Here is a 21155-nt window from a genome sequence, read left to right as displayed (position 1 = left end):
TCACATTTATCTGTCATTCCTCAAATCAGTGACCTCATTGATCACCGTCCTGTTGTAATGTTAGTTACATTGTTTCACACTCCACGATATCACCAACTTTAGTGACATCGATAAATTTGCTGAGCCGGGCAGTGACGTTATCAGCCCTGACTCAGCTCCCAGGCTTTTCCTCGCAGCGATACACGCGCAGTGCTGGAGGAACTCAGCAGGCCAGGCAGCATCTATGAGAAACTGGAAACCGCCAACGTTTCAGGCCGAGACCCTCCATCAGCATCTGCAGAATGGTCTTGTGTTTGGTTTTCCTTCGATCCTAAATTACTGGATAACATGACCCATCCTCCAATCCTCTGCCACCACTCCTGCCCGAGAAACGCGCAGAGACACAGAGGCGGGGAGGGGAGGAGACAGAGTCAGAGTGACGGACAGAGCCGAGAGCGGCCTCTCATCGTCCAGCTCCGTCTTCACTTTAATACACCCGGCAATTTCCAACGGTTTGTCCGAAACACAGAGCTCCAGAGAGAGAGAAAAAAACGCCCTCTAACACCACGTACAGAAGGAGTTCTAGGAATTTACTGGCGGTCGGACTTCATCGGATCAGAATACAGTGTGATTGGCGCAGGATCAATTTCAAATTGCCCGCCAATTTCAGAGCACCCAGCAACGGTGATGGAAGACTTCTTTAAAAATTATTTACCGTTAGTTTTATCACGCATTATACAATTTCAGTTTCATTTAATAAATTTAATATCTAATCCCCTGAGTTAAGATTTAAATGCATAATTACGGAGTCGCTTCTCTAAACGAGTGAACTGATTCCTGTCCGAGACGGATAAAAGAATGAAGATCGATCTTAACGCGTTCAGAGGTTCTGAAGTAATCACCGACTGGAAAGGCAGATTCGCAGGAATATTGCAAACCGAACCGATTAATGTGTTTCAAATGTAACTCAGCTGAATGTATCGATAAAAATAATTAAAAGGTTGTGGATACGGCTCCGACTGTGAGGCGGTGGGTGGCTCTTAGAAGAGCCTTTGTTTCGTGCTCGGGAGGAAGTGGGAGTTTTTCAGCCGCCGAAGCCATAGAGAGTGCGGCCCTGGCGTTTCAGAGCGTACACCACATCCATGGCAGTGACCGTCTTGCGCTTGGCGTGTTCAGTGTAGGTGACCGCATCCCGGATCACATTCTCCAGGAAAACCTTCAGCACCCCGCGGGTCTCCTCGTAGATCAGACCCGAGATCCGCTTGACGCCGCCACGGCGAGCCAGACGGCGGATGGCCGGTTTGGTGATGCCCTGGATGTTATCACGGAGCACTTTACGGTGCCGCTTGGCTCCGCCTTTGCCCAGTCCTTTGCCTCCTTTCCCTCTGCCAGACATGATGCTGCTTCACTCAGGTCGCTGCTCACTGACAAACTGCCTGTTGCTGTCTCCTTTTATACACAGCGCCCCGACCTGCCCGAGAAACGCGCAGAGAGACAGAGGCGGGGAGGGGAGGAGACAGAGTCAGAGTGACGGACAGAGCCGAGAGCGGCCTCTCATCGTCCAGCTCCACCTTCACTTTACCACAACCGCCAATTTCCAACGATTCATCCGACACAAAGCGCTCCAGCGAAAAACAAAACTCCCTCACACACAGTCTGAAAAGAACGAGAGCCAATGTCAGGCTAATAAACATGGTGGGACTGATGGGCTGAAATGAGTTTATTTCAACACTAGGAGTATTATGTTATCGGACGGACAGGGCTGGCAGCTCAACATTCCTGGGTTTCATTGTTTTACATGTGAGTGGGGGGTTAAAAATGCAGAGGTTACCTCACTGGGAATGTCACAGCAAACTGGAAGGTTCATTTACAGAGGCAATCTGCAGTTACACTGTTGGGGTGTTTGTATTGGCCCCGCAACAACCAGTGGGGGGACATTATCTTCTCTAGATTAACTGGAACTTGCTTAATTCTAAAATGCGCCAGATTTCTTCAGTGAATCTGAGAGGTGTTTGAAACATTATGTACAGGGCCCAACCAGAGGTGAGAACAGATGGGAATGAGCCAGGCCAGGTGACAGTTGAGAGTCAGTGAACATTTTGGGAACAGTGATCACAAGTTTCTTTTTTTCTTAGTTACAAGTAAAAATAAAAGTAGATCTTGTATGAAGGTACTAATTTGCAGGAGGACAAGTCAGGACGGAGGAAGACAGGAGCCAAGGGACATTGATTGGGAGCAGCCACTGTCAGACAAGTCCACATCTGATGTGTGGGAGTTGTTTAAAGACCAGCAACTCTGAGTTCAGGATCAGCATGTTCCGGTGAGGAGTGAGGAGAAGGGATCTTTAGACAAGCAGAGAGATCCTAAATTTAGTCAAAAGGTTATGGAAGGTTTGTGAAGCTAAAGTCAGACTGGGTACCTTTGGAATATAAAGGTAGCAGGGAAATGCTAAAGCAGGTGATAGGAAAGGCCAAAAGGGGCCACAAACTGTCCTTGTAATGTAGGACCAAAGATGATCCCAAGGCCTTGTGATTTGTATTAATAAGACGAGGATAACCAGAGGATAGAAATGTCGACTCAAGATTAAAGGAGGAATGATGTGGTTGAAGTCAGATCAAGTGGCTGAGGTACTAAATGAGTATGTTGTGTCAGTATTTACTGAAGTGAAGGAATTGAATGGCAATGAAAACAGAATGAGGCATGCGAATGTGCAGAGACATTTTGAGATTAAGGAGCAAGTTGTGCTGGGACGTCTGAAAAGCAATAAGATGGCTAAGACTCCAGGGCCTGAAGGCAAATATCCTACAACAGTGAAAGAAACAAGTGAGCAGATTGCCGGTGATTTGACAAGGATCTATGTGTCCTCGATCACAACATGTGAGGTCCCACAGGACTAGAGTGTCAGAAATATTGCAGCTTTGATCAAGAAGGGAAATAACAAGAATCCAGGAATCTATGGGCAGGGCAGCCTCATTTCAGTGGTAGAGAAGCTACTGGGGAGGATATTGAGGCACAGGATTTATGCACATTTGGAAAGGCATGGCCTGCTTAGGGACAATCAACATGGTTTTGTGTGGGCAGATCATGCTTGACAAAATTGATTGAGGTTTCTCAGGAAGTGACACAGGCTAAGATATAGGAGCAGAATTCAACCATTTGGCCCGTCGTCTGCTCCGACATTTCATTGTGGCTGATCCATTTTCCCTTTCGGCCCCAGTCTCCTGCCTTTCCCCTGTATCCCTTCATACTCTGACCAATCAAGAATCTATCAACCTCTGCCTTAAATATACATAAAGTCCTGGCTTAACAGCTCCCTGTGGCAATGAATTCCACAGATGAACCACTTTCTGGCTAAAGAAATTCCTCATCTCCACATTCTACAAGGATATTCTTCTATTCTGAGGCTGTGTCCTGATATTAGACACTCCCACCCATCTTCTGCACATCCACTTTATCACTGCCTTTCACCATTCGATAGGTTTCAATTGGGCCACCCCTCATTGTTCAAAAATTCCAGTGAATACAGGCCCAGAGCCATCAAACACTCTTCATATGACAAGATGTTTCATCCTGGAATCAATCTGGAGAACCTCCTTTGAAACCCATCGAGTTTCAGCTCATCCTTCCTAAGATGAAGAGCCCAAAACTGCTCACAATACTCCAGTGAGACCTCCACAGTACTTAATAAAGTCTGATCATTACTATGATTGGCGCAGATATTGTGAGACGAAGGGCAGGTTGCCATCTGTTCCATATTGTGTACTGATGAATATGTTTGATCTGACAGTAATTGCAGGGACATGGTTACAGAGACTGGGACTTCGACATTCCACTATATTCAATGTTCCACACGGAATTGGCAAAATGTAAGTTATTAGGTTTTATTGTTTTGCAATGGATTTAATTTGGCTTTTTTGACACTGATCAACAGAAAAGACTATGGTGTCAAAGTGAAAACAGATCTAAATTAATTGTAAATATGAAACAAAATAATTCATTGCCTTAGTATTTACCTCCTTCAAAGCCTTAATTAGTTGATGCACCTTTGGCAGTATTTACAGTTGAGTCTGTGTCGATAGGTGTCTATCAGCTTTGCACATCTGAACACTGCAATTTTTCCACATTCTTCTTTACAAAACTGCAGAAGCTCTGTCAGAATGCATGGGTTAGTGAGCGAACACTTCTTTTCAAGTCCAGCCACAAATTCTCAATTGGATTGAGGTCTGAACTCTCACAAAGCCACTCCAGGACATTAACTTTGTTGTTTTAAGGCATTCCTTTGCAGCTTTGGTTTTATGCTTGTGGTCATTGTCATGCTGGAAAATTAATTTTCTCCTAAGTCGCAGTTCTCTTGAAGACTGAATTTGGTTTTCCTCCAGGATTTCCCTGTATTTTGCTGCATTCATTTTACCCTCTACCTTTATGTGCCTTTCAGGGCCTGCTGCAGTGAAGCATACCCACAGGATGATGCAGCCTCCACCATACTTCACGGTAGGGATGGTGTGTTTTTGATGTTGTGCGGTGTTTGGCTTACTCCAAACTTAGTGTTTGTGATGGTCAAAAGGTTCAATTTTGTTTTCATCAGACCATAGAATCTTCTTCCAACTAACTTCAGAGTCCCCAACAATTCTGGGAAACTCCAGGGAAGATTTCATCAGAGCATTTTTCAACAGTGGCTTTTTCTCTGCCACTCTCCCGTAAAGCTGCGACTGGTGAAACACCCGGGCAACAGTTGATGTATGCACAATCTCTCCCACCACTGAAGCTTGTAACTCCTCTAGAGTTATCATAGGTCTCTTGGTGGCCTCCCCCACTGGCCCCTTCTTGCATGGCCATTCAGTTTTTGAGGATAGTCTGCTCTTGGTAGATTTACAGCTGTGCCATATACTTCCCACTTCTGGATGAGTGACTTAACTGTACTCCAAGGGCATTCAGTGACTTGGAAATGTTCTTGTATCCAACTCCTGGCTTGTGTTTGTCAATTACCTGTTTGCAGAGCAGCTCGGAGTGTTGATTTGTCTTCACGGTGTAGTTTCTCCCAGGATACTGACTCACCAGCAGTTCGACCTTCCACTTACAGGTGTACTATTACTACAATCAATTGAAACACCTTGACTGCACACGGTGATCCCCATTTAACTGATCATGCAACATCGAAAACTAGTTGGCTGCACCAATGATGATTCGGTGTGTCAGTGTCATATTAAAGGGGGTGAATAATTAAACAGACAATTATTTTGTGTTTTAGATTTGTAATTAGTTCAGAGCATTTTGTAGAGATTTGTTTTCCCTTTGACACAAAAGAGTCTTTTTCCATTGATTGGTTTCAAAAAAAGCCAAATTCAATCCACTGAGATTCAATGCTGTAAATTTTCATAGGAACTTTATATGTAGGGACAATGATGGTGAAAGGGGGAGGGAAAGACAACATTGGTAGGAGCGGCCTCAAGATCCTGGGGTGTGGTCAAAGGCATTCAAGGAAATATTAAATCAAAGAACATACAAAGAGGCGCTGGTGGTGCACAAGAGAATCAGAGATTTTCTAGGAACCAGTGAAAAGCTAAAAGTAAAAAGGAACACGCAGAGAAGTTAACTCAATAATTTGCATTAGTGCTCACAGTGGGTCACAGCAAACATCGCACAGATATCTAACGGTGACATTTCAACATTGTGCCATAATGTATAACAATTGGCATCACAAGGGAGAAACTAATGGGACTAAAAGCAAACTTTACCAGGTCCCAACGACCTGCACTGGAGGGTTTCACAGGAAGTCTGTAGAGAAAGTAGAGACATTGAAGTTTGTCAAAACTCACTGTTACAGAAAGGTCCCAGTGGAGTTGAAAACCATTGCTGAAGAAGGGTGGAAGATAAAAAGCAGGTAACTGTAGTCCTGTTAACTTCACTTCAGGTCCTGGAGTTGATAATCTATCAAGAAATAACAAATCATTTGGAAAAGTTCAATGTCTACAGTCAGGTTCACACAGATTCCACGATGACCAAAGTTCCCATCTGAGCTTGTGGTCTGTAACCCCCTCACCACCACATTATGAAGAAAGTTATCCTCCTCCTTGTCCCATTTCTCTGCATTTGGCCCAGATACTTCAAAACCTTTTCTTTCCATCTATCTGTCCAAGTGCCTTTTTAATGTCCCTGACTCAACCATTCCCCCTAGCAGCTCATTCCATTTCCAGCCTCCAGGTCCCTCATGATTTTATACACCTCTGCAATATCAGCACTCATTCTCCAACATTACAGGGAAAATTATCCAAAACACCTTTCCACAAATCCTTTGAGATCCAGTAACATCCCCATAAATCTCCTCTGTGCTCTTTCCAGCTGAATGGTGTCTGTCATACAGCAGGGTCACAGAAACTAAACACTATTTGCAAAATGTGGCCAAACCAACGTGTTGGACAACTGCAACATCTCATCCCAGCTTCTATATTCGGGGCCCTGAGTGAAGGCCAGTGTTCCAAAAGCCTCTTGACCACCCTGTCCATCTGGAACCTGGTCTTGGACCCTGTAACCTGGGTTGTTGAATGTTAAGTCATGTTTGACAAACACACCAGAGATTTAAGACTTTACAGGGGAAGTTGGAGAAGTGGTGTTTTTGGATTTTCGGGAGCCATTTGCCAAGGTGCCACATGTAAGGCTGGTGCACAAGACCAGAGCTCAGTACTGGGAAGGAAGTGTGTTAATACTGACTGAAGACTGGTCATCATACTGAGACAGAATAACAGGTCTGTTTCAGACTGGGATGATATTACTAGTGGAGTGTCCCAGCGACCAGTTCTGGATTGTCAATGATTTATTATTGATATTAATGACCCGGAGGAGCGGCAGAGAGTGAGGAATCCACGGTGGCAATGACAGTGAATGTGGTGGGGGACATGTTGTGATTGGACTTTTCATCTCTTCAATGGGACATGGGAAGCTGGTGAGCAGAATACATGGTAAACGGAGTTTAATGTGGTGAAGTGTGAAGGCATGTCGAGTGGTAGGAGGAATCAAAAGTCAAACTATTATTTATGTGGAGATAAATTATAAATGAGAGAAATAGAGAGGGGTCGAGGTGCTGAACTACACAACAAAATAGAGACAGGAGCAGTGAGTGGTTCATAAAGCCATATATGACCAAGGTTTAGAGCTGAATGGTCCATTGACATTTACTGCTGGGGTGTTGGTGCAGAGAAACAGAGAAGTGTTGTTACTGTGACAGACAAGTGCACAATGATGGATTTTGGGAAGTTAAAGCAGGTCAGGACATACCCAGTGAATGGAGGGTCCTGAGGAGTGTTGATGAAAGAGAAACCTGGGGCACAGGTACCGTACTCCCTGAAAGTGGCAACACAGGCAGACAAGGTGGTGAAGAAGGAGCACAACATGCTTGTCTTCATCGGCAAAGGCTCTGAGAGGAGTTGGGACATCACATTACAGTTGTACAAATCAATAATGACACCACACCAGGAGTACCCTGTGCAGTTCTGGTTACATGAGAGGAAGGATGTGATTAAGCTGGAAAGGTGCAGAAACAATTCACAGGAATGTTACCTGCTCTGGGGGCTTGAGTTACAAGGAAATATCAGACTGACTGGGACTGTTTTCCCTGGAGTGAAGGAGACTGAGGGGGAGACCTGACAGAAGATTATAGAACTATGAGAGGTGTAAACAAGGTAAACAGGCAAGATCATTTTGCCAGGGTAGAAATATCAAATATGAGAAGGCGCAGCTTTAAAATGCCAGGGTGAGAATTTAAAGGTGGACATTAGGACAGGTAAGATTTCTGTTTCTGTACAGAGAGTGGTGAGGGCCGGGTATGGGCTGCCATGGGGAGTGGTGGAAGCAGATATGATAATGACATTTAACAGGGTTTTAGATAACCAAATGAATATTCAGAGAATTGAAGCACATGAATTATAAGCAGGCAGAAGAGACTTAGTTTCATTTGGCATCGTGTTCAGCACAGACATCATGGGAAGAAGGGTCTGTTCCTGTGCTGTACTGTTCTGTGTTCTCGGTGAGCCTCAGTGACAGGGGAGTCTTTAGCCGGGGTCACAGACAAGTGTATCTGTGGCAAGGAGAGAGACTGCACGATGGTGCATTGCCTCCCTGGTACCAGGGCCAAGGATGGAATTGAACAAGTACAGGCCATTCTGAAAGGGCAGGGTGAGCAGCCAGAGGTCGTGGTCCATATTGACACCAACAAAAGAGAAAAGTCCTGCAAGGAGAACTCAGGGAGTTGGGGAAAAAGTTAAGTGGAAACTCTGTGGTCGGGGGGGGGGGGGGGTGTGGAAATCCCAGTGCCACCTGCTAGCGAGGGAAGAAATAAAAGTGTGATACAGTTATATGTGTGGTTCACGAGCTGGTGCAGGATGGAGGGTTTTAGTTACATGGATCATTGGGCTCTCCTTCAGGACAGGTGATGGGAAGAGTAAGATGTCAGCAACTGGCATTGACGGATGGGGATTAACACAGGAAGTAAGTCCAAATGGATAAATTACAGTGTCTCAGTAGCATTACAAGTGCACAGATATACAAATATCAGAAGAAAAGCAGGAGAAAGAATAAAAAGTAAGTTACCTCCAACAGTCTAACATGGGGGTGGGGGGGGGGGGGCATCACTTCCCCGGCTATAGGTTGACTCATTATTGACCCTGACGGCCCAGTGTAAGAATGACTTCATACAACGCTCCTTGGAGCAGCAGAGTTGTCTTATTCTGTTACAGAAGGTGCTCCTCTGTTCAGCCAAGGTGGCATGCAGAGGGTGAGAAACATTGTCCAGAATTGCCAGGATTTTCCGTAGGGTCCTTTGTTTTACCACGGCCCCCAGTGTGTCCAGTTTCTCTCCTATAACAGAACCAGCCTTTCCAATCAGTTTGAGTCGGATAGCATCACCCGTGTTGGTGCCATTGGCTCAGTACACCACTGTGAAGTTAGGCCAAGTTACTGAGCACAGTGGCACTGAGGGCCTGAAGTGTGTTTATATCAGTGCAGTGTAGAACGGTTACGGCAGACGTACTTAGAGCCTGGATTAGTACATGGCATGGTGACTCAGCCGTTAGAGAGATCTGGCTGAGAGAAGGGCAGCACTGACAGATAAACATTCCAGGATTCAGATGATTCAGACAGTCCAGAGGGTGGTGAATGAGGTTGGGGCTCTGTACTGCTGATCAGGCAGAATGTCACAAGGTCAAGGTCATCCCAGAGGCTCATCCAGTAAGACAATGTGGGTAGAAATCAGGAATAAGAAAGGTGCAATCACCATGATGGGATTATACTGCAGACCTCCCAATAGCCAGTAAGAGACAGAAACAGATATGTTAGCAGGTTATGGGATGATGCAAAAACTACAGAGTAGATTTGGTGAGTGAATATCTCCTCAGAGTAACTGGGACTCCGTTACACCCTGAGGCTTGGATGGGGCATTATTTGTGTTCAGGAAGGTTTCCTGAAACAATATGTCGTCCACCAGGGAGGGGGACATTCTTGACTTCACCTTGGGAAATATGGGACTCAGCAGAGTGGTGGAAGGAACAACCAGTGTTCAAAGAGGAATTAGACAGGTCCTTCAGGGGAAATGACCTGCAGAGCTGTGGGAACAGAGTGGGGACTGTGGAAATGTTGTAGCAGGAGGTGGTATAAATTTGATGGGTCAAATAGTCTCGATGATCACAGAATGATTCTCTACCCAATAATAGTCTGAAAAAAACATTCTGGTCTCCAGTGAATCTTCCAAGCTCCAGGGTGGACAAGATCAATTGTGTAATAAGGACACACTTCAGTAAAAACACTGACACTGTATACCAAGCATACTGAGCTGCCAGAGCACAGCACCGGCCAGTGAGGACACAGACCAGTACAACACCCGGCTCTCTACTACAAAGTTCAAAGCTGAAAATAAATGTATTATAAAAATACATTTGTCACCATATACAACCCTGAGATTAGCTTTCTTGTGGGCATACTGCTGGTTTGTTAGAGCGGTTGGGGAGGATTTAAACTAATTTGGCAGGGGTGTGGGAACAGGTGTGAAAGGACTCAGGGTGGGACAGATGGTAAAGAAAGTAAAGATCGCATGCAGTCACACTGTCAGGAAGGGCAGGCAGGTGATAGGACATAACTGCAGCCAGCAGGGTTAGTATCAGTGCATGAGGGATGCAGAATTAATAAGGGTAGCAAATACAGTACTCAAACTGTTATATCTCAATACACGGAGTATAAGAAATAAGGTGGATAATCTTATTGCCCTATTACGGATTGTCGTGACCATCACTGAATCACGGCTGAAGAATGTTTGTAGTTGGGAGCTAAGTGCCCAAGGTTACACGTATCAGAGAGACAGGAAGGTGGGCAATGGGGATGGAATGGCTCTGCTGATAAAGAATGGTAACAAATCAGTAGAAAGATGTGACATAAGATTGGAAGATGTTGAATCCTTGTGAATTGAGTTAAAAAACTGCAAGGGTAAAAGACGCTGATGGTAGCTATATACAGGCCTCCCAACAGTTGCTGGGATGTGGGCCACAAATTACAATAGTAAATAGAAAAGTCATGTCAAAAAGGGAATGTTATTCGAGATTTCATGGGATTCAGGGGAGATTTTAACATGCAGGTCAATTGGGAAAATCAGGTTGGAAATAGATCTCAAGAGAGTGAGTTTGGTGAATGCTGAACAGATGGCTTTTTGGAGCAGTTTGTCATTGAGCTACTAGGGGAACAGCTATACTGGATTAGACAAGGCAGCAGAAAGGGAATTATAGACCAGTTGGACTGACCTCAGTGGTTGGGAAGATACCGGAGTGAATTGTTAAGGAGTATTGGAAACACAGGACAAGAAAGGACAAAGTCAGCACGGTTTCCTTAAGGGAAAGTCTTGCCTGATGAACCTGTTGGAATACTTTCTGAGCAGATTACACACAGGATGGATAAAGGGGATGCACTGATGTCATATATTTGGACTTTCAAAAGGCTTTCTTTGACAGGGTGCCACAAATGATCCTGGCAATAAAAGGATTAATGCACAAGGGTGACCACTAGAAGTGGGAATGGTGCTGGAGATGGACAGACCCAGAGTTTCCAGGATGCTGAGACCAGAGATTCAGTGGGTTGGTCAGTTTGGTGACTACCACGACTGGAAAGGGGAAGAGACAGACAGTGCAATGTCTCCCTGTGGCTGTGACCCTCAGCAACAAGTACACTCCTTTGGATATCCCTGGGAGGATGACGAACCAGAGAACAGCAGCCCGTCGTGTCAGTGATACTGCCACCCCGGTCCGATGCTCCGCGGGAGGAAAGGTCAATCACAGCAGTGATGACAACAGACTCACAGTACAGGGGATGTGCAGGAGATTCTGTGGCAGCAAGAGAGATGCCACGGTGGTGTGTCCCCTCCTGGGTACCAGGGTCAGGCACGTCTCCGATGTGCAGGATTTCCTAATGATCAACTTGCCAGTTGATTTCGTGGTAAGGAAACCAAATGTGACGTCAGCATTCATTTCAAGAAGACTACAACACAAAAGCAAGGATGTAACGCTCAGACTTTATAAGGCAGTGGTCCGATCACACTTGGAGTATTGTGAACTGTTTTGGGCCCCTTATCTAAAAAGGTACGTGTTCACATAGGAGAAGGTCCAGAGGAGGTTCACAAGAATGATCCTGACAATAAAAGGGTTAATGCACAAGGATTGTTTGCTGGCTCTCGGCCTGTACTCGCTAGACTTTAGAAGAGTGAGGGAATCTCATTGAAACCTATCAAAAATAGAAAGACCTACAATGGAGTGGGGAGGATGTTTCTGATAGCGGGGCAGTCTGGGATCACAGGGCACAGCCTCAGAATACTAGGACATCCTGTTAGAACAAAGATCAGGAATAATTTCCTTACCAAAGGGTAGTGAATCTGCACAGCCTGTGACAGGATGTTGTTCATTGACTATAGCTCAGTGTTTAATATCATCAATCCCACAGTCCTGATTAATAAGCTGCAGAACCTGGTCTCTCTGCAACTCGATCCTCGACTTCCTAACCGGGAGACCACAATCTGTGTGGATTAATGGAGATGGGCTAACCCCTATTGACATCAATGGATCTGGGGTTCAGACGGTAAACAGATTTAAGTTCCTCAGCATCAGCATACCCGAGGATCTCACGCAGTCTGCACACACCAGCTGAGTGGTGAAAAAGGCACAACAGCGTCGCTTTCACCTCAGACGGTTGAGGAAGTTTGCTATGAGCCCCCAAATCCTAAGAACTTTCTACAGGGGCAAAATTGTGAACATCCTGAATGGCTGCATCACTGTCTGGTATGGAAACTGCATCTCCGTTAATGGCAGGACTCTACAGAGAGTGGTGCAGACAGCCCAGCGCATCTGTAGTTGTGAACTTCCCATCACTGAGGACACTTACAACAGAAGGTGTGAGAAAAGGGCCTGAAGGATCACTGGGGACCTGAGTCACCCCAACCACAATCTATTCCAGCTGCAACCATCCGGGAAACAGGACCGCAGCATAAAAGCCAGGACACACAGGCTCCGGGACAGCTTCTTCCACCAGGCCAGCAGACTGATTAACTCACACTGATTTGAGTGTATTTCTATGTTACACTGGCTGTTCTATTTATTATAAATTAATATAAATTACTATGATTGTAAATTGCACATTTAGACAGAGATGTAACAAAGATTTTTACTCATGTACATGAAGGATACAAGAAATAAATTCAATTCAAATTCAGATTAATATCTCCTCCTTGCTGACGATCAAACTGACACTGGTGCACCTCAGGGATTGTGCTTAGCCGACTGCTCCACTCCCCCTCTACCCATGACTATGTGACTAAGCGTAGCTCAAAAGCCATCCATAAATATGCTGGATACAACCGTTGCTGGTACAATCTCATATGGAGAGGAGAGGACTTACAGGAGCAAGATATACCAGCTAGCTGAGTGGTGTCGCAGCAACTACCTTGTGCTTAATGTCAGTGCGACAAAGGAGCTGATTGAAGGAAAGGTAAGATGACAGAACACAAACCAATCCTCAGAGAGGGATCAGAAGTGGAGAGAGTGAATAATTTCAAGTTCCTGGATATCAATATCTCTGAGCACCTAAACTGGTCCCAACATATCAATGCAGCTACAGTATAAAGAAGGCAAGACAGCGGATATGTTTCATCAGGAGTTTGAAGATATTTGATTTCTCAATTTAAAAGAGACAAAACTGCTATAGATGTATTCTATATATGTTATTTCTGTTTTTGCACAGTTTTCAATCTACATAATAAACATATCCATACACACACATACTGTAATTTATTTATTCTTTCTATATTATCATGTACGGCATTGAACTGCTGCTGCTACATTAACAAATTTCATGACACACGCCGGTGGTAATAAACCTGATTCTGGTTCTGACTCTGAATTCATCCCTACAGACGGCTGTGGCCAATTCATTGGGTATATTTAATGTGGATGTTCTTGATTGTGGGAGGAATAGGAGGGGGGTTTGAGAGGGATAAGGATCAGTGATGGTCTCCCGAATGACCTGCCAGGGGAGGTGGTGGAGGCAGAAACACACAAAGTCTCTGTTCATGAACACTTCTCAGGAACCTGTCATTCACTGTGTACATCCTGTCCTGGTTAAACTTCCCAGTGCTGGGTCCATTGTTGTTTTCCGTCTGTATTAATGATCTGGATGAGAATGTGGTAAACTGGATCAGCAAGTTTGCAGACAACACCAAGATTAGGGGTGCACTGGACAGCAAGGAAGGCTAGCAAATATTGATATGGGACATTGTCCAGCTGTTAAAATGGCAGATGGAATTTAATATAGACAATTATGAGGTGTGTGCAACAGAAGTTTAACGAGAGAAATGTGTGGTTTAAAGAGGATGAGGAAAAGCACAAGGCTGCGAGTGGAACGGCTCAGGATTTCCGGAGCAAAGGTATTTTACTACTCGGAGTAAAGAGAGGCAAGACTGCACAGGCACGTGACATCAGCCAGTACAGCGGGAAAAGGTTAAAAAGAAGACCGCCATATCCAGCGGGCAGCAGAGTGAGAGGGCTTTGGCTAAACGGGCATAGGTGGTAATGAGGTGAGGTAGGTTTACCTGCGTTAATTGCGGAAAGGAATTCAGTGTGTGAGGCCGGTGTTCTGTGCTCGGTGTCAGATGTGGAAAGTTCTGCAGTCTCCCAGCCTCCTGGATGGCAATATCCGCACCCGGTGTGTTGAGCTGCGGCTCCTAAGGGACTGTGTTAGGGAACGGGAGTTGCAGCTCGTTGACCTTTGTCTAGTCAGGGAGAGCGAGGAGGTGATAGAAGGGAGTTATAGGCAGGAAGTCACACCGGGACCACAGGAGACAGACAACTGGTTAATAGTCAGGAGAGGGAAGGGGAAGAGTCAGGTACCAGCGAGTACCCCTGTGGCTGTCCCCCTGAACAATAAGTACTCCTGTTTGAGTACTGTTGGGGGGGGAGGGGTGAGATAGCCTACCTGGGGGAAGCAACAGTGGCCGTGCCTCTGACACAGAGTCTGGCCGTGTGGCTCAGAAGGGTAGGTAAAGGAAGAGAAAGGCAGCAGTGATAGGGGACTCTTCAGTTAGGCGATTCTGTGGATGCAGGAAAGAAACACGGATGGTAGTTTGCCTCCTAGATGCCAGGGTCCGGGAAGTTTCAGATCACGTCCAAAATATCCTGCAGTGGAATGGAGAACAGCCAGAGCTCGTGGTACATATTGGTACCACTGACATAGGTAGGAAAAGGGAAGAGGTCCTGAAAACAGTCCACAGGGAGTTAGGAAGGAAGATGAGAAGCAGGAGAGCAAAGGTAGTAATCTCGGGATTACTGCCTATGCCACGGGACAGTGAGTATAGGAATAGAATGAGCTGGAGGATAAATGAGTGGCTGAGGGATTGAAGCAGGGGGCAGGGATTGAGATTTCTGGATCATTGAGACCTCTTTTGGGGCAGGTGTGACCTGGACAAAAAGAACGAGTTGCACTTGAATCCCACGGGGACCAATATCTTGGCGGGGAGGTTTGCTACTGGGGAGAGTTTAAACTAGAACTGTTGGGGGGTGGGGACTGAACTGAAGAGACTGAGGAAGAGGCGGTTGGCTCACAAATAGAGAAAGCTTGGAGACGGTGCGTGAGGGAGGACAGGCAAGTGATAGAGAAGGTACATGCTCAGACCAACGGTTTGAGATGTGTCTATTTTAACACAAGGAGTATTGTGAACAAAGCAGATGAGCTTAGAGCACGTATCACTACTTGGAGCTATGATGTGGTGGCCATTACAGAGACTTGGATGGCTCAGGGACAGGAATGGTTACTTCAAGTGCCGGGTTTTAGATGTTTCAGGAAGGACAGAGAGGAAGGCAAAACAGGTGGGGCGTGGCACTGTTGATCAGAGATAGTGTCATGCCTGCAGAAAAGGAGGACGTCGTGGGAGGATTGTCTACAGAGTCTCTGTGGGTGGAGGTTAGGAACAGGAAGGGGTCAATTACTCTACTGGGTGGTTTGCATAGGCCACCCAATAGTAACAGGGATATCGAGGAGCAGATAGGGGAACAGATCCTGGAAGCGTGTAATAATAAGAGTTGTTGCGGTGGGAGATTTTAATTTCCCAAATATCGATTGGCATCTCCCCCGAGCAAGGGGTTTAGATAGGGTGGAGTTTGTTAGGTGTGTTCAGGAAGGTTTCTTGACATAATGTGTAGATAAGCCTACAAGAGGAGAGACTGTACTTGATTTGGTATTGGGAAATGAACCTGGTCAGGTGTCAGATCTCTCAGTGGGAGAGCATTTTGGACATAGTGATCATAATTCTATTTCCTTTACAATAGCATTGGGAGAGATAGGAACAGACAAGTTAGAAAAGTGTTTAATTGGAGTAAGGGGAATTATGAGGCTGTCAGGCAGAAACCTGGAAGCTTAAATTGGGAACAGATGTTCTCAGGGAAAGGTACGGAAGAAATGTGGCAAATGTTCAGGGGATATTCGTGTGAAGTTCTGCATAGGTACGTTCCAATGAGACAGGGAAGTTATGGTAGGGTACAGGAACTGCGGTGTACAAAGGCTGTAGTAAATCTAGTCAAGAAGAAAAGAAAAGCTTACAAAAGGTTAAGAGAGCTAGGTACTGTTAGAGATCTAGAAGATTGTCAGGCTAACAGGAAGGAGCTTAAGAAGGAAATTAGGAGAGCCAGAAGGGGCCATGAGAAGGCCTTGGTGGGCAGGATTAAGGAAAACTCCAAGGCATTCTACAAGTATGTGAAGAGCAAAGAGGATAAGACGTGAAAGAATAGGACCTATCAAGTGTGACAGTGGGGAAGTGTGTATGGAACCGGCGGAAATAGCAGAGGTACTTAATGAATACATTACTTCAATATTCACTATAGAAAAGAATCTTGATGATTTTAGTGATGACTTGCAGTGGACTGAAAAGCTTAAGCATGTAGATATTAAGAAAGAGTATGTGCTGGAGCTTTTGGAAAGCATCAGGTTGGATAAGAGGCCGGGACCAGAGGCTATGTACCCCAAGATACTGCGGGAGGCGAGGGAGGAGATTGCTGAGCCTCTGGCAATGATCTTTGCATCATCAATGGGGACAAGAGAGGTTCCGGAGGACTGAGGATGTTGTTCCCTCATTCAAGAAAGGGAGTAGAGATAGCCCAGGAAATTATTGACCAGGGAGTCTTACTTCAGTGGTTGGTAAGCTGATGAAGAAGATCGTGAGAGGCAGGATTTATGAACATTTGGAGAGGTATAATATGATTAGGAATAGTCAGCATGGCTTTGTCAAGGGCAGGTTGTGCCTTACGAGCCTGATTGAATTTTTTGAGGATGTGACTGAACACATTGATGAAGGGAGAGCAGTAGATGTAGTGCATATGGATTTCAGCAAGGTATTTGATAAGGTACCCCATGCAAGGCTTATTGAGAAAGTAAGGAGGCATGGGATCCAAGGGGACAATGTTTTGCGGATCCAGAACTGGCTTGCCCACAGAAGGCAAAGAGTGGCTGTAAACGGGTCATATTCTGCATGGAGGTCGGTGACCAGTGGTGTGCCTCAGGGATCTGTTCTGGGACCCTTACTTTTTGTGATTTTTATAAATGACCTGGATGAGGATGTGGAGGGATGGGTTAGTAAGTTTGCTGATGACACAAAGGTTGGGGGTGCTGTGGATAGTGTGGAGGGCTGTCAGAGGTTACAGCGGGACACTGATAGGATGCAAAACTGGGCTGAGAAGTGGCAGATGGAGTTCAACCCAGATAAGTGTGAAGTGGTTCATTTTGGTAGGTCAAATATGATGACAGCATATAGTATTAATGGTAAGACCAAGGCAGTGTAGAGGACCTGAGGGATCTTGGGGTCAGAGTCCATAGGACGTTCAAAGCAGCTGCGCAGGTTGACTCTGTGGTAAAGAAGGCATACGCTTCATTGGCCTTCATCAATCGTGGAATTGAACTGAGGAGCTGAGAGGCAATGTTGCAGCTCGATAGGACCTTGGTCAGACCCACTTGGAGGACTGTGCTCAGTTCTGGTCGCCTCACTACATGAAGGATGTGGAAACCACAGAAAGGTGCAGAGGAGAATTACAAGGATGTTACCTGGATTGGGGAGCATGCCTTATGAGAATAGGTAGAATGAGCTCGGCCTTTTCTCCTTGGAGCGACAGAGGATGAGAGGTGACCTGATAGAGGTGTATAAGATGATGGGAGGCATTGACTGTGTGGATAGTCAGAGGCTTTTTCCCAGGGTTGAATTGGCTGCCACAAGAGGGCACAGGTTTAAGGTGCTTGGGAGTAGGTACAGAGGAGATGTCAGGTTAAGTTGTTGTTGTTTTTTTTTCTTTATTTTAAACGCAGAGAGTGGTGAGTGTATGGAATGGGCTGCCAGCAATGGTGGTGGAGGCTGATACGATAGGGTCTTTTAAGAGACGTTTGGATAGATACACGGAGCTTAGAAAGATAGAGGGCTGTGGGTAACCCTAGTAATTTCAAAGGTAGCTACATGTTTGGCACAACTTTGTGGGCCGAAGGGCCTGCATTGTGCTGTAGGTTTTCTATGTTTCCTTTCTCCCCAGAGGGAGGTTACAATCTGGAACACAGTCTGAAGGGGTGGTGCAGGCTGGTATTTAAGGACCATCTGGATGAGCATTTGAATCACCAAGGCAGGGTAGAAGACAGACCAAGTGCTGAGTTAGTGGAGACAGATTCTCGATGGTCAGTATGGACATGCAGAAACCACTGACTGTGAAAGTGCAATGGGAACCTGAAACACAGAACTTCAGGATGGTCATACCTAAAACATTCAGTACCCAGTATGATGGGATTGTTGTTGTACATAGGTATTAATGGTGAAATACTGAACCAACCCCCTCAAAAGGCTACCAAAATGCTGCCATTCCCTATGCACGAGTAACAATAGTTTTCTATGGGAATTTGGTGAAGTACTCTGGGTGATATTAGGAGAGATGGCTGACAGCTTGGTCACAGTGGGAGGGTGCAAATGTCTTCTCAGAGGATAAGGGGTTCAGTGGAACAAGCCCACAGCTGAGAATAAAGGTGACAAACCCCACTGCAGTGGAGGACTGCTGTGGTCAGGGTTGTACAGGATAGAAACAGACCCTCTGGCCCATCACATTTATGTTCCCCATCATGCACAGCAAAACTAATCCCACTTTCCTGCATTAGTTTCATATCCCTCTGGGCCTTGCGCACTGAAGCCCCTGTGCATGTGCCTCTAATATTGTTACACAGTTCCCTGTATGTGGCATCACAGGTAGACAGGGTTGTGTGTTCTACTTGCCTTGACAGTCAAAGAACTGCCTCTCATTAGAGTTGGACAAAACTGTTTAAAGAGAGATTTAAAGGGGATCTGAGGGGTAAATATTTCACACAGAGAATAGCTGGCATCCGGAATTAACTCCCAAAATAGAGTCACTGGTTTATACAGAAATGAAACAGTCCCTTCGGTACAACTCATCCACGCCGACCAAGATGTCGACCTGAACTCGGTCCATCTGCCTGCATTAGGGCCGTATCCCTCTCAACCTTTCCCATCCATGTGACTGTGCAAATATGTTTTAAATATTGTACCTGAGGCAGAGAGCCGGTGCAGTGAGGCGCTGACAGACACTCACTGTTCCGCGGGCAGGAAGAGGAGAGGCGGATTCCCACAGCGGAGCCCAACACCAACTCGCCATAGTCCCGACCCCCCAGCCCGGATTTACCGTTCCCCAGGAAACGACGTCGGTGAGGCTGGGACCTCTGTGACGTCATCGCGTCACGAGTAGGTAAAATCTTGGTGTCACGTGACTGTGAGTGCACAGCCCGGGAGGCGGGGCAGAGGGATCTGTCAATCAGTGGAGCAGCTGGAAAACTTGCCACCATTGTAAACAGTGGGTACAGACGGAGATTTCCGGGATCGGTGACTCCCTCCCCACCCACGGGAACTGAGTGTGTTATAAACAGAAATATTTTCATTGACACTTCGATCTTATACATATTTAATGTTTGTAATTGGCATATTTTTGTGTGGATAATCTTTTATAATTTTAGTTAAAAAAAACGTTGGAACTAGATCACTGACCCCTTCATGAAAAAAGTGCGTCACGGAAAAATATTGTCAAAGCCAAAATCTTAACCCAAAGTAAGTTGTTATCACAGTCCGCATATATCACCATCTAGTTCAAAGTAAAATCTATTCTCACAGTAGATTCATGTCACCACAAACAACCCTGAGATTCTTTTCTGTGGGAATTCTAAGCAAATCTATAGAACCTACTGTGAACTGTAAATATGAGAAACTATAAACTGTAAACAAACAGTGCAAATGCAGAAAAATAAATAACAATAAATAACGAGCATGAAATAACAATATTACAGAGCCCTTAAAAGTGTCCTGACATGAGTGTATCTATCCCCTTTTGTTCAAGACCCTGATGGTTGAGGGGTAGTAACTGTTCTTGAACCAGGTGTTGCGAGTCCTGAGGTACCTGTACCTTCTACCTGATGGCAGCAGTGAGAAAAGAGCATTGCCTGGGTGGTGAGGATCTTTGACGATGGACGCTGCTTTCCTACGGTAATGTTTCATGTAGATGTGCTCAGTGGTTGTGACTGCTTTACCCGTGATATACCGGGCCGAATCCACTACCTTTTGTGGGATTTGCCACCTCCGGGATGGAATCTCATTGGTCATGATGCTTACGCCTTGGGGTGGATTTGAACCCATGATGCACGAAAGAAAGGGAATTCTGAAGTATGAGTGAGTGCCCTGATTATGTGTCTGAATGGTCACCCGAGAGTCACTGTCCTGGACATCTAAGAGAACTCCGGTGGCCTGTGTGTTCACACATTATGGAGCAGACAGAATGAAGTGTGTTGAGCAGTGGGTGGAATGGAAAAAGGGAGCGCTTGCAGAAGTACAGATATAAGGAGAATGGTGTGAGGAAACTTTCAGCTGTTCTGTGGTGTTCACCTGGAGTGAAATGCAAAAATAATTGATTGCTTCTCATAGTAAGAGCAAAGAAGATGAAATAAATTTAGAGAAAAAAGCCTCAGAAAGAACAGGAAAATGTAATCGGGTCTACCTCAGTGTGTAACAAGACACGACTCGTACCAATGTCTGTGTAGGAAGTAGTAGGAACCTGCTGTACCCCTGCCTCCCACAGGTACGGTTACAACAAAGCCCACCCCAGTCGTGTCTCCTAAGTACTCGACGAGACAGGTGTAAACCTCTCACTAGCACGATGGGAGAATGAGCAATATGGAGACTTTTATGCACTCTGAACTAAAATGGTGTGTTATATTGAAGTGTTTCCTTCACACTCCACAGTGACATATGATAGACAGTATTGCACAAAAAGCAGATGCGCACGTGAATGAATTTATAAAGTAGACAAGCAAAATAGTTCAGAAGTTCACGGATTTACTCCATCGTAATGAATGTTATTGTAAATGATGAGTAAATTAGCCCAGGTTAAATAAAATGCAGACTGTTACTTGTTTCGATGAAAAGAGGTAAGTAAAATTCTGAGTGGTTTACAATAATTCCAGATGAAATCAAGTGATTCAAACTGTTAAGGGAATGGATAATATTTGTGTGAGGACTGGAGACTCCCTGGACTGCTCTACCATTGTCTCATTAATATTCGCCGTTGTATAAAAATAATGTGACA

General features: G+C 45.4%; 2 protein-coding genes across 2 annotated transcripts in view; both read right to left on the bottom strand.

Annotated features, from left to right (window-relative positions):
* LOC140189344 (uncharacterized) overlaps nucleotides 1–21155 on the bottom strand; it is a 155663-nt gene that overhangs the window by 12549 nt on the left and 121959 nt on the right. The window lies entirely within an intron of this gene.
* Nucleotides 1064–19182, bottom strand: LOC140189346 (histone H4). The gene is made up of 3 exons (XM_072246093.1): nucleotides 19075–19182; nucleotides 5796–5907; nucleotides 1064–1635 (listed from the first exon to the last, which is right to left on the bottom strand). The coding sequence occupies exon 3, from the start codon at nucleotides 1373–1375 to the stop codon at nucleotides 1064–1066; it is 312 nt and encodes a 103-aa protein (XP_072102194.1). The 5' UTR covers nucleotides 1376–1635; nucleotides 5796–5907; nucleotides 19075–19182.

Source organism: Mobula birostris, chromosome 28 (genome assembly GCF_030028105.1).
Source record: "Mobula birostris isolate sMobBir1 chromosome 28, sMobBir1.hap1, whole genome shotgun sequence".
Classification (NCBI taxonomy): domain Eukaryota; kingdom Metazoa; phylum Chordata; class Chondrichthyes; order Myliobatiformes; family Myliobatidae; genus Mobula; species Mobula birostris.
This window is presented reverse-complemented; position numbering and strand designations above follow the sequence as displayed.

Bases quoted from the DNA above. Each gene is read 5' to 3' on its own strand.
- LOC140189346 (XM_072246093.1), bottom strand. From the start codon at position 1,375: ATGTCTGGCAGAGGGAAAGGAGGCAAAGGACTGGGCAAAGGCGGAGCC.